The 14693-nt window shown below is 41.5% G+C and overlaps 1 protein-coding gene across 4 annotated transcripts in view; it reads right to left on the reverse strand.

Annotated features, from left to right (window-relative positions):
* Positions 1-14693, reverse strand: part of map7d1a (MAP7 domain containing 1a) — a 53280-nt gene that overhangs the window by 29861 nt on the left and 8726 nt on the right. For all 4 annotated transcript variants that reach the window (XM_080427599.1, XM_080427597.1, XM_080427598.1 and 1 more), the window contains exon 2: positions 3961-4152. In XM_080427599.1, the coding sequence (XP_080283725.1) occupies positions 3961-4152 (192 nt within the window). The remainder of the gene's footprint in view (positions 1-3960; positions 4153-14693) is intronic.

Below are 14693 nucleotides of genomic sequence, written 5' to 3' on the forward strand. Positions count from 1 at the left end.
GTGGTATTCACACCCCATTACCCTGCAGATGAACAGGAAAGGTGGTAAAGACTATAGCTGGTATTAGTGTGTCTCACCTTGGCTGGGTTCTTCTTATATAATGAGTTATGAGGACAACATGAATATTGAAGACTAGGTTACTAAAACACAGTAAAAACTTTCAATGTTGTGGGTCTAAAGGTCTGTTAAACTGTAATAGTCTTATTTTGGAATAAGAATGCACAATTTAGCCTACCTTCCTTTTCTTAATCATGATTATGTGAAGTTTTATTTTTTTTATCTTACAGTCCCACACAGAAATACTTCCTACAGGAATGGGCAATGTCAATATTTTAACACTACTGCTATACAAATGGCAACTGTGAACTGCTGTCTCCAAGGAAGGAGAAAGGACAACAAGTATGGTGATATTCATGATGGCTGCTTTACAGGCCGACTAAATCTCAAGTTGCCACCTTGATGTGTGTGTGTGTGTGTGTGTGTGTGTGTGTGTGTGTGTGTGTGTGTGTGTGTGTGTGTGTGTGTGTGTGTGTGTGTGTGTGTGTGTGTGTGTGTGTGTGTGTGTGTGTTTACATCTCTTCCTCCTGTGACATCTTTGCGTCATGGTGTCTGTGCATGAATCTTTTGCCTTTCAGAACTGTTCAGTGACTGAGTCATTAGGAGGATGGTCAAAGGATGAAAAGTTTCCAACTGCAAGCTTTTAAAAAATAATATACTGAAATAGTACTTGAAGAATATTGCATTTACATATCGTGACGTATTTCATAGGTGTGTCTCCAGAAGCCGCTCAGATTAGCATCTTTTAGCTGGCTATAAGCGCTTATTTGGGGCTTTAGCGAGTACCATGACCCGCCTGGATGTCACGTCAAACCACAAAGTAAAAAATATCAAACAAGGCAGCGCTGAATCAAGTTTCTGCATTGCTTATTTATCACCTTAAATGTTTTCAGAAACATATTTTGGAGTACTGTTGGGTTGATATCATGATATTAGTTGGTTACAATTGGTTAGTATCTGCTGATGTAATGCATGATATATTTGTTTGACATGAAGTAATTAAGATTGGACTTTTGAAATAAAAATACACAAACATTTTGGCATCTATTGTTAACTTTATCCCCATTATGGCATATACCACAGGTATTCTCTAAAAGCTCATCTTTCATTAACACTGGGCCTACTTCCCCATGAAAACACTTCCCTTGATCCACATCGACTGAAGTTGGCACTTGGCAATAATGCATAAATTGCTTTTGTGTCATTTCCAGAAAATGGTATATTACATTGAAATCAATTCTTTCAATGGCTGCATAATAACACAAGTAGTCACATAAATGATGCACCGCTGGATGTATACGTTCATGTGTTCTGCACACATGCAGGCAACAAAAATATGTATGTCCTATTGTCCGTGCATTGTAAATCAAATTGCTGAGAAAAATGGGTTGCTTTTGTAAAATGTAAAATGAACAAAAAAGAATTGGTCACAAAAAAATAATAAGTATGCACTGCTCTGGCCAATACAGAACTTCTGTATCATGATAATACTTGTATTACGTTACGTATGCAACATTCTATTTTTAGAACAGCCAACAGGGGACTCTATGTGGGTCAGGTTCATGATCATTTCTGAGCAACTTGCCTTCTTGCCATAACATCACCCCCTCAATCCAAACAGACCATATGTTCCACATCAAAGGCAAAGCATCTCGTTCTCTAATAGAGTGAGGTGCTAATCATTCCACACGTGAAAACAATCTGCCATGCAGCCTCCTGTAATGACAATCTCTGACCTACTTTTATGGGGTTTCCACTGAACATGCACCCATTCCAAGCCTACTGTGGACATGGTACAGTATCAGCGCCCTTTGGCCTTCCACTGGAACATTGAGAAGTCGCCAGTGCACTTGCACTAACAAAATGACAACATCTCTGGCTTCACCCAATGGACAGCATTATCAGCACGCTGCTACCTGAACTATATGCAAATAAAGCATAATAGAAATATATGGCACTCTAGTATCAGTTGAGCTGAAAAGTAGGCCATTTCAGTATAACAAGGATATTTGACATCACCAAAAGACATGCATCGCGTTAGGTACATACTCTTGCCATCGCCTTTGACCAAGGTACTGGCATTGCGACTGGAATTGGTCCCCAGTCACTACACTGTGGCTGCTCGCTGCTCCCAAGTAGTTAAGACGGGTCAAATGCAAATACAAATTTCCCCACGGGGATAATAAAGTATAACTTAGATAATCATATCAATATCGACACATTAATGGCTGAACCCGCACTGCCATTAAGCATCGTAAATCTCATAGTGTCTAGTAGGATCAACTATGGTGCTGCTATGTGCTATTTGCAGTTCCCCATCGTGTCTATCATGAGTTGAACACACAAGGCAAAAACAGAGTGACCCAGAATAAACCTGGAGCGAGAGCTCCACATTCTGTGCACTCTCTGGCACCTAGTCATAATAACAGCTATGTGTTAAATCAGAGAAAAGGAGCAAGCAGCTTTGTGTGTTATACAGGTAGTGTAGGCAAAAAAAAGAAATAACGAATAAAAAGACGAAGGTTTTACGGTGTGGATGTAAATGTGTTATTTTCTATTCACTATTGTTGCACACAAAATCTGACGGAACAACCTGTGCTTTTACAGTCAATCAATGGCATCTGAATATAAACAAATGAGGCTAAACTGAGGAAATGAGACCCCTGTCCGACAGTGACACCACGTTCCCGAGGGGAGGCTTGAGGGATAGTAGCCAAGTGCCATCTTCGCAGGGAAAGGTGGCTGAGATTTATGCCACAATTTATCTATACAAGAGCAAAAGAAGTTATTCTCTCAGTTGAGCCACAGTCCTCACCATTTCATTTGACTAATAGTTTGAGTAGCACTTAATCCCCTCTTCTTACACCTCTGGGCAAAACTCTGCTGATAAACATTAAGTGGAAAAGGAACTCAAGAGGACAAAATGGGAAAGTGTGTCACTTCTGGAATCAGGACACTCAAGAATAAACAGTACATTTCTTTCAGAAATAGACCAGACATGACCATTACTGGGGGGACACATAAACTAGGAATCCCACGAAGGTCTTGAGCTGACAATGCAATAGCAAGGATTCTATACCGACAGTTCCGTTATGATTTCAGAAGCTATTAGGGATATCAGGGTTTTTTCCCCCGTCACCTCACGCTATGGGCATAAAGAACGAGGCCGCGGTATGTGGATTAATGGACAAAGAATAAAGGGGAGAGAGAAAAGAGGCTTACAGTCACAAAAAACCCAAACACGTTCCTTAGCATTTGCATTGCACTGCTTGCCAATGCACAAGCAGTGGTATTATGGAAACACCCATGGCACAGATCCCAGGTCAGGTCCAATGCCCTCTTGGCATCACTTACTGAAATGGGATCCCGATTCCCGCTCTGTCGGCCCACAGTTCACTGGGGACCGGAGGTGATTACCATACTAACCCCAGACACAAGGGAGATAGACAGCGATTAGCACTCGCGCTCACTTATCAAATGGGATCAAATCATGTCCACATTTTATTATACATTTTCTTCAGAAATTCAATTTTGCTAGAGCTTTGCAACATTGTTCTCACTTGGAAGAGTGTGTCTTGTGCTAATGCTAACAAAGATAAACTAACAGCAGACTATTGGATTTAAAGCCAGTCCTGAAAGCATGTGGTCACTATTATTGTGGCATTGAAGCATTTCCTTTCCCCCAGAGATTTGACCCGAGTCCTTTGGAGTGCAGAGATGTAATTGCTCCATTATCAGGGAGCAATGCCTTAGATCTTCAAAGCCCAGCTACAGTATGTCCGATAATTGAAGTTCCATTAGGGGTTTCACCTTTAAGCCACTCAAATCTATACTAGTTACATTACAAACGCTGTACAGCAGAGCATGAAAATGTATCATCATATCAAACATTTGAGTGCTTACCCCTTTTTGACTTGGGGCTCGGCGAAGCAGGCAATTTGGAAATGATGTCAGGTTTTGTGGGCGTTGACACTTTCCGCTCTGTGTCTTTCTTTGCAGGGGACTCCATTCTCTCGGTTGGGTCCGTCTTTGGGGGACTACTCTCCCCCTCCGGGTCGGGCCGTGTGGGGTTTGTGTCCAGTGCTGGATGGGGAGCTGGTTGGAGAGACAGAAGAGGAGAAAACACGTGAGAAAATGACACGGTGCGAATCAATGCAGGCGAACAGAGAGACGGAACTCAACCCGTTTGTCTTCATTCCTCTTCTGACTGTAAGGCCTTTGCAGCTCCGCCAGGGTGACGTATATGTCAACATGAGTTTCATGTGTCATGTGTAAAGGGTGGCGTCTAAGTGGCTATCAGGACACAGCTATACTGTACTTCTTTTGATGAGAAATGCTTCTGCTTGATACATCAGAGATTTGTATTTCATTTAACCTGGTCAGATAAAAAAAATCTGCTTTGCAGGGAGAGACCTGGCTGAAAAAGCAGCACAAAGTTAGTCACAACAAAATTACATTATTCATATAAGTAATACACACAAATCCCCAACAGGCCGCTAAAGAGTCACACTAAGGTCTTGTGCTGCCAACAAGGTTTTCCTCTACTGTGAAGCCATATCATCTACAGTACTATGCAAAAGGAGATTACACACTTTTGTCGGTGGCACTGCGGCATAATATCTCTTAAGGGCAGCTCCTCTCCTTAAAACCACTTCTCCAGTGTTTCTGATGTACTACAGACATCAAGGCCCAGGGGAATGGCCTGAACAAAACACTATTATTGCTTTTCAGCTTCTTGATGATTCCACTGAGAGGAATGAACGGGTCTCTCTGAGGAACACTGTTAAGCCACTCTCATCCGTCATTTTGGATTTCCAGAAATGTTAAAAGGTGTTTTGATAAAGGAGCAGTCGGGCTCTCTACTTTACTTTGTCGGGAGGCTGACTCACAGGATACAGAGCTTGAATCTCCTGCTCAAACATAACTTTGCCTGGGGAGTAGCAGCCTAACAAAGACCCTCTATGGGGAGGAGAGGGGGGGGGGGGGGTGAGGGTTTTCGGCTTTGTCAACTCAGCACTGTCCCCAATAATACCCCACCCATGGTTCCCTATGCAGTCCTCTGGATGAACAATTTCTTCCACACAGTCTCTGAGGGGAAACACTGGGGCAACGCACTTTAAATTATTCACACATAGGCTAAAAACAACACAAACAGTCAGTGGGTGGGCCGTCGAACAGAAGACAGTGACCGAACATGAGATTTACTATGTAAGTGCTGTGCTATTCAATGCAGAATGCTGGCGGGGAATTGGGCCAATGCCATGCAACTTTAAAGATGGAGAATTGGTTACAGCATTCTTTATCAAATATGTCTCCGCCAAACAATGCACTTGTGGTTTATTTCTAAGCCAGCTGCTCTCACGTGAGTGAAACTTACAGGATGGCTAGACTAGAAATCTTAGAAGCTCTGTATTGTTTTGACACACAGACCAGACAAAAGGTGGCGGTGAACAGCAAACAGTCCAACAAAGTTCAGCGGAGCCAACCTCTCGCTGTTTAGTTACTGATCCACTGCACACAGTAAGATATCAGAGCTCATGGAAAAGTTAGCCTGAGCTCAGCTAGGCATGGAAAAGCTATGTCATCAATCTGGGAAATGGAGGCTGGGCTGTTACTGTGATGACCCTTACTTGGACAAGGCACCAGGGACAGAGAGACGAAAGTTGAGAGTGAGTGAGAGAGAGAGACAAAAACAGAGTGGGTCTGGTTGCATGAGCTGAGCAGAGTCTATGAAGGCGCATGCTTGAAAGACAAGACACTGTGGTCCCTCTGTCAAAGCCTGCCGCTGTTAAATAACCATTCCTCCAGCATGGATATTCTCATAAAGAGAGAAGCCATTGTTGTGCTCTCCACAAGGCAATGGGACTGCAGCCAAAACACTGCGATGACAGGGGAGAGAGGGAGACAGGGAGGCAAAGGAGGGGATGACAGTGAGACGAGGGAGTGGGGAATACATATTGGAATCTGCTATTGCTGTGTAATTTCCCTAACAATTTGGGGGCTTGTCCAATTATGTATGTAGAAAATGGCAAACTTTTAATCATAAAGCTGTACAAGATTTGCACAGACAATGAAGTAATATGGAAATGTACTTCCACAGTTTTTCACAATTTCTGTCAAGTTACAGTATATACTTAAAATATTCTAGCTCTATGATCAACATATAGAAAAAGGTCCAATCCAGGATTATGGGCTAACATATCAATAAGGGTAACATTAACATGGATTCTTAATTCCAATTAGTATTATTATTGATTCGTAGAGGGAAAATATTCTATTAGGAACAAGTTGGTCATAACACACAATCTGATATGGTGTGGTAACTATATACCATTGGCATTGAAGACTAATGTACAGTTCTGGATCACTCTGTGGCAAAGAAAAAACATTAGGCTGCGTGCTATCTGTAGGTCAAGTTGAAATCTACAACCAAATTTAAGGTGAATTTGGATCGCCATGGAGGCTTGATAGCTAGAGCAATATCATCTAAAAATGATGATAGGAAGAGCTGCTAAAATCCTCAAGGACCTCCCAACAACCATATATATACTGTATGTCACAGTAAATTAGTCAGTCAGTCAAAAAGCTGACACTGATGGAATGTTAATATTTAACAATGATCTTAATGAAAGATTTAGTTAGTTGCGCGCCAGCGTCACGCCCTGAAAATAGGCGATCTAGTACAATCTCAACATGTCGCAGCACTGCACGACAATGCATGCAAGAAATGATTTCAATGTGTGTAACAAAGTATTTCAAAACCTTAACAGTCATTATTTCATTTCAAGCTTTCCCCCCCCACACTACACCTGTCACCTATCACCTAATAGTTCAAAAGATTGTCTTAAATTTGTTGTTGTTTGAAATATCATTGAAACATGTTTTTGATACATTTAACAAAAAGGTACGATATAGTACTTTTTATAAAACATTTTCACATGGACCACCTGTAATTATGCAATGGCCCACGAGTTGTCTGTGGATCACTAGTTGAGAAACAGTGGCCTAGAGAGTAATAACATTTTGCCACTGCTATTTTTAGCCCGATGTGGTTCCAAGGTGTCTTCCTGTCCGTCAGTGCACTCAAGATTCTGTATCTCAAATGATTCAACTTAATCATAACTAGATCTGTTCGTCAATTTACAAAATCAGAACCAAGTCAAGAGATATACCAATATTGTAATGAAAAATTTTAAGAATCTCAAACAATCCTTCTCGTCTTTGTACACTGATATCCTACAACTGCAGTGACCCACTGTGATTAGATCAGTGGTTCTCAACCAGTGGTCTGGGGACCACCAGTGGTCCTTGAGGGGGTTCCAGGTGGTCCCCAGCTTAACACATTGCGTGCCAATCGCGTAGATCTACGCAAACCTAAATAATTGCGCAGCGTGCCAGTCGCGTAGATCTACGCGAAGTGGTCTTTTTTTTTTTTTTTTTTCTCGCAGGTTCACATTTCATTGTAGGCCTCCCTCGCAGTGACACATTTAATTGTAGCACACCCGGATATGGAAATATCCGTATCCGGAGATTTTCGTTCCCACCCGCCGTCGCTCTAAATCTTCCCCTAATTCACCATTATCTCGGTTGTTGTTTTTCTCCTCACTGATCGCTGTTTAACATAAACCGCGATAACTGCAAAATGGAAACGGTCTTCTCACTCACACAGCTACCCTGTGTGTCTACAAACAGTTTAACGCGATCTTAAGGTATTTAGCGAGGTCTGTGGCGACGTGAAAAAAAAAAAAAAAAAAAAATGCATCGCTGGCACTGGTGAGTACATTATGATATTAAACTCTGGCGTGGAATGTGTTATTGATGGAGTTGGTAACTTCGTAAACCAAATGGACCCTTATAGATATTTTACTCTCGAGTGTAAAATGAAACCAAATGGACCCTTAAGGGTCCATTTGGTTTCATTTTACACTCTCAAGAGTTAAATTATTGTGAAACATCTGCATTACTTAATTAAATAATTGTTATTTTGATCAACGTTTGCCTGTCATCTCTCCTATGGTACCAACATCAATACAGCATGGAATTGTGGACAAAATCTTATCCAACGATAACAAAGTATTCTAAGTCTTGGGTCTGAGAGGCTAAATCTCATCAAATGGTGGTTCAAATGCCGAAAAAATAATGGACCTTGATATGAAAAAGGTTGGAAACCACTGGATTAGATACAACACGTAAGGGTCCCAAACGTGAGAGCAGCAAGTGCAGAGCTGACAGACAAGAGTATCATACTCCCTCATACCTTGGTGAGCCGCGGGCACCTAGGGAATTGAAGTCATAAAGCAGTGGCTGTGCTAGCAGTGACCGTGGGTGACTGATCACACAATCAGTCATGATCTCTATACTGTCAATGACAGACCCCTGGCCCGGAGGCAGCACCATTTTGAATACCAATGATATCTGATGCTCTTGAACAGGAATGGGAACTGAAGGGAGAGGAGAGGACTGATGGTTGAGGTTCATAGACCAGAACGGTCAAATGTACATAATAAAAATTATCAGTAATAAAACTATATTTTTTTTAAACATAGGACTTTGAACCATCATGAGATAGAACTTGGCATTCTCACATGTGGGCGAAGGTCTTACGACTGTTTTCTATTGAAGCCTATTTCCACCACTGAATAAATAAATAAAAAAAGAGCCTAAATTGTGTGTTGTTTTTTCTGACAATTCTGACTTCCATGTTTTATATTTGCAATTGCAGCATTATATCTCAGAATTCAGATATTAGATATTTTTCTCACAAATGTGAGCTAGGAAAATTGAGAAAATACATTCTGAGATATAAGGCACATAAAGAAAAAAGATTGTCTCAATCAGGGGGAAAAACTAAGATATAGGCCTAGGTCACAATTGCAAGAAGAAAATAAACAAATTCTGAATTCTGAGATACACGTCACAATTGCAACAACAAAAAAAACTCATGCAATGGAAATGGGCTTCCATGTTTTTCTATATTGGGAAAGAGTACATCTGGTTCTAGAGATGTACTACACACACTGGGCACAGAGGCCAATTCAGGATAACTCCTGGACTTTCTGGTATACTGACCTGTTATTGTTATAGATCAGAGGAACAAAATTTGTAATCTCTGGGCAGTGACCCCTCAAAGCAAACAAGACAGGAACACATAAGCATACAGCACTTTAAACAAGAAAACCTAATGCTATTTGCACATGTACTAAAATGCCATTTCGACATCTGTTCAGGAACGCAGAGTTGTGAAAGACAATTTGACTCACATAAAACGAACATACCAGTTTCTTCTGTGATGTGATGTGTGCGTGTTCACGTTTGAGATCACCTACACAATTGTTTATTACACCATCATTCCATCACATCATTCCAAATAATACATGGGCTAACAGAAGGGCTAGACTTCAAGGTTAGACGATTTTTTTGTTGTTGCTATAACCATTATTTAATATTTTTGGGCTATTAAAAAATAGCAGCTCTTTTTCTTTTCGTGAAAATTTGTGCAAATCTTTGAATATGTTTATTTTTTAACTCTTTGCTTCTGGGGATTCTACAAATGTCTTCTAAATCCTAACAGTTTTTTCTTCTTTTCTTTTCTTTTTTAAAACCTTATGTTGCTAAAATATCAGAGGTTCTCAAACTTTTTTCATGCTGCGCTTTGAGCTTGTAGATCTGCTATTTTTGGATACAGCCAAAGACATCTAAAATGACACAGAGGTGTTCCCGGATTGAATGGGTTAATGTTTAATCTTGCCTAATCTCTTCTCAGTTGGATGGAGTGAAGGTTTTGGACATACAGTACCCTCACCATCTTTACATTTACAATCCTTGTTCCTAGAGGGGGACGACTAAGATCAGCCCACCTGCACAAGACATGGCACTCACCATTTGCATTATTCATTCGCATTAATCAATCTGCAACAAATCCACTCCGATACCGCTCAGGGTCCACTCAGATACCTCTCGGGGTCTCAAGTCTCCTTGCATCTCCACCGAACATGGAACATTACTTTGGCACAGTCCATTAAGGGGCAGTGAATGGTGAAAAAGGATATACTGTAGCAATACAGTACATGCAGTCTACAGATACTGTAGACATTATGTGGCCATTATGTGATTCTCTTTTAAAGGAGTAGTTCACCCCAAAAATTACTTATTTTCTATCAATTACACACCCCATGAAGCCTTGAATTCATGGAGATTTGTCTCGATTTTCTACGTCAATAATTTGATGACCGGAGGAGTCTAAGTAGGAGACTGAAAGAGTCAAAGACTCAAAGAGTCTCCTACTGACCGATGACCAGGTCATGATCAAATTATTGTCTCAGGAATGCGACAAAAACTAAAGAAATCTCCATGAATTAAAGGCTTCATGGGGTGTGTAATTGATAGAAAATAAGTATATCATTTGTTTTGGGCGAACTACTCCTTTAAGACTTTAGAAGACTGCACACTTGATCGTACAACTGCTCAATGAATAAACGTTGGTCAGATAGATAAATCGCCACAATCTGAGCAGTTAGGATTTCCTAGTATTTAGTCTAGTTTCTCTGTCCAAAACCTTTCTCTAGCATTATGTAAACATATTTGTTTTTTCCTGCAAGTGACAACCGAATAGTTACAGGAAAGCCCCACAGAAACAAGAGGAGCGAGCAAGGGGGGGGCCTGGAAATTGGGTCAGAGGAGTTTTAGGAATCTGCGGCATGCATGTTGTGCTTGTTCACTATGTTGATCATCATCACACCGTCAGTGCTGCTCTGCACTCCTTGACCTGGGCAGCCCCCTGGCACCCCCCCCCCCTCCCCCCCATGGGGCCTCCATTCCTTCTGTAGCTGCAGGTGTCAAAAACCGAGGCACTCAGTTGATCCCATGTGTATAACAAAGACTACTGAAATGACAGTTATGTCCAGAACTCAACAGAAATACCGTAGCGAAGAGACACCCTGCCGATGAAAATGCATGCATGCATACGTGAGCACAGTGTGGCAACAGAATTAGCAGGTTGGGAATCCACAGGTAATTAGCTCAGACTCAGCACCATCTCCCTGTCAGAGGGAGATGTTGGTCCAAAATATTAGCCTATTTGTGAAACTATCAAGAGGGCTGTGATAGCTCAAAATGCTAGGAGAGAACACAAGAGCTCTTTGTGTATTCAAACTGCTCTCTCCTTCCAAACCACACTCCACTAAATGTGCGTTAATTGGTTACAATTCCGCTGACAACAACCTGAGTGAACAGAGAAGTAAAAGCTGTTTAGAATGGTGAATACATATCGCTGCAGAATGTGATGAAATCCAATTTTTCACAGCACGTTAGATTGCTTTTGTATATCACACAGACCTAGCAAGAAATGCAAGCCTGCTTTTCTGTGATAAACTGTACTTACTGCCCCAGCCTTGCATGATTACACACTGAAGAGACACTGAATACATTTCAAACATTATTATATTATTATGGATGCACGGTATTGAAATTTAGGCCAATATCCAATTACGATGTAATTGCATGGTCAAATCGACCAATACCGAATTGCAAAACAAGTTTCCAGTAGGGTTTACCTACACCTGTTATACAGGAAGGCGGCGTTCGATCCTCTCCATAGACTATGCATTGAACCTCGCCGCTTTCTCAGAACGTGGAAGCAGCATACCACTGCTGGTGTGCTGTATCCACTGAACGAGAGACTCACTCCAGACAATGAACCACACCTATGTTTACAACAGCACTCTATGATGGAACTGCCAAAGCATGACAAAACATTATTAAAGAACTTACACAATGACAGTTTAGTCTTGGTCGAGAAATGCCGTAGGAATGTGAAACTAGGAAAACGATACTTCCCTCTGATACAAACATACACCAACACAGAGTACAAGGCAAATGCACGAGTACTGGGTTTAAAATGATCTTGGTCACATGACTGCGACCAATCACAATGTATTCATCACTGCAACACCCAATGCATTGCCAAGGAAGGTACTAGTCTGGATGAAAATATAGGACAAGCACTGGATTATTTATGAAGCCAAGAAGAACTGCACTCTCAAATACATCCCTGCCAAATGAAGCAACAACAATCAAGGATTGTCTCTGTTACAGGGCTGCACAATTAATCGAAAGTAATTGAAAATTGTGATTTTAGGTTTCACTATTATGTAATTGTGAAACAAATTTGGCAATTAATTCAAACATCTGATTTGATCTGCTGTTGCACCTTGCCCTTGCCTCCTCACCATTTACAATTTAGAGAGACGGCTCTTTATCCATAGCGGCTTACAAAAAGCAAGGTAAACACATACATCAAATGCAGAGAGACAGTGTAGTAGTGCCTCAGTAAACAGGTAAACCAAGAACCTAGAATCAGTCTAAATAACATGCCATCTAGTTACATTTTAACCGTTGCATAAGTCTGCATGGCTAGGTCAAGTGCTACAGGCTAAGGTGGAGTCTGAAGAGGTGAGTCTTCAGATTACTGCAGAAAATTGGGAGTGAATATGCAGTTTGTTTGACCAAAGTATTGCTAGTAATAAGCACAATGAGCAATGGCATTGAAAATAGTATAGAATTGTCTTTTCCCACCAAAAATATTTGTAATCAATGATTGTGATCAATAATTGTGAATACAATATTCAGCAAAATAATCTGAATTATAATTGTTGTCATAAACCCTACTCAGTTTGTTATAGAACACTACCATGAATAACTCAAGGCTTCTGATACAAGGACTTTGAACAGTCGCAAAATCACAACCAAAACAACCCATGCAGCAGAAATAAAAGACTTTGGTTAACTTGCCAAAAACCTGATCACTTAGTAAAGCAGGGTGGAAATGCAGTACATTCTCTTGTAAAATGTAAATGAGGCAAACAAGACGCTAGAGTAGGAAGTCGCACAGAGTGCAGGCCATGAAATCAAAAGAGTGGGAAGGGAAAAGGGTGGCACCAAAAAAATAAGAAAAAAGTAGGGGGGGGGACTTGGGAAACAGAAAAGAGAATGGATCTGCATCTCATTTGGGCCGGTACAGGGAACTAATGAATTACCTCATCGGCAGCCCCCTAACCCCTCGCCCATTTGCCCTGCTTCTCTCTCACCCCGGATGGGGTGATGTAAGAGGCAGAGGGGGCCCAGACACACTGGAAGCGCAGTGTAAACAACAACCACTGATTCTGCGCCAAGCCCGCCCATGTGGATGTGCACGCACGTGTGTGTGACTGGAGCTCTTGCAAAGTTTTTCATGAACAGCTGTTTCCTGTCCTTGCAAAAAAAAAAAGAGCAGTGTGATTTTCAGTGGCCATTGAGAGAAATATCATTACATTATGTGCGGTCCCCTGCATAAAAAAACACAATCACGAGAAAATAATAACATATTTGGTTACTTTTTAACTGTGGAGGCAGATGTAGCCTGACACCTTGTCTTTGACCATGTTATCACAGACAAAACAAGAAGTGAATGAAACAAGAAGTGAACGAAACAATGGTCATTGATTTGTGTGGCTACAGTTGATCTCATTCTCATAATAAAGAATATTTTTGCATACCAACCATGGGGCTGAAGACGGCATTCTTATGTTGCATACCAATTGGCCAGTGAATAGTAATGTCTCTGTTGGTGACTGCCACAGCTTTCATTCCTGTCACCTGGCCCAGACCTTGGGACAATGCCTGGCATTTAGCTGCCGCTCTCCTCCCAAGTGCCGTCGTCCTTCTCAAAGACATCATGGGGATGAAATAAATGCCCTGCCTATCTGAAACAGCAGTGATCCCTGGGGTCCCTGTGAGTTGTGTTTGCAACACTGACAAACTTGCAAAGTTGAGTGCATGTGCACACACACACATACACGCACAGATTGATATGGTCCAAAATGATATGGTCCAGCACGCTCATTCTCAATTACATCGGGGCAGTAGCAGTACAGATATCATGGCTGGACAAGCTTCCACACATAGCCAGCAATGATCAGCATGCCGAGCCGTTGCCCCAGGCAACCTGTTCCACATCCCCTTGGGGGTTGGGAGTGACGGTGGTCTAATCCTCCCTGGTCTCAGACGGGGAGGGAGGGGGGTGTGCTTGGTCCCCTGTCATAGCATGGGAGGGACAAATAATAATTTAGCTATAGGGAGAAGGAATGGTACCGTCTCCTAATAATGGGTTTTTGGACGGCCCAAAGTTTTGCAGCTTTTTTTGTTACACTGCCACCCACTCGAGACAGATTGATTATATCAGGAACTGCCTTGCTTGAAAGATCAATATTTAATAGATCTTCTCAGTTCTCACACAGGCAATGTTGTCTAGATTTATCCCTGTCTTTAATGGATTATATTGACTAGCCCATCCTCAGAGGGTTCTGTGTAGAGCCCAAACGATGGCAGATTTCTGAGTTCGATCCCGATCCAAGTCCTGGACCACCGATTACTGACGTTTTGAATGACATTCTATTAAAAAGTGCAAAAACACAGATTTGACTGAAGTTTCAAATTGAGAACATTTAACTTAAAAGCAAAAACGAAATAGCCAATGTATAAGCTCACAACACTTCACATTGTGAGAATTTGTGAGCTTGTACATCAGCTATTTCTACCTCTAGTTCTGCGAGTGGGAAGAGAATGTGATGTGAGGCAAAAGGAAACAGGATTGTGATGAG

The sequence above is a fragment of the Gymnoscopelus braueri genome, assembly GCF_963280865.1.
Source record: "Gymnoscopelus braueri genome assembly, chromosome: 4".
Taxonomy (NCBI): domain Eukaryota; kingdom Metazoa; phylum Chordata; class Actinopteri; order Myctophiformes; family Myctophidae; genus Gymnoscopelus; species Gymnoscopelus braueri.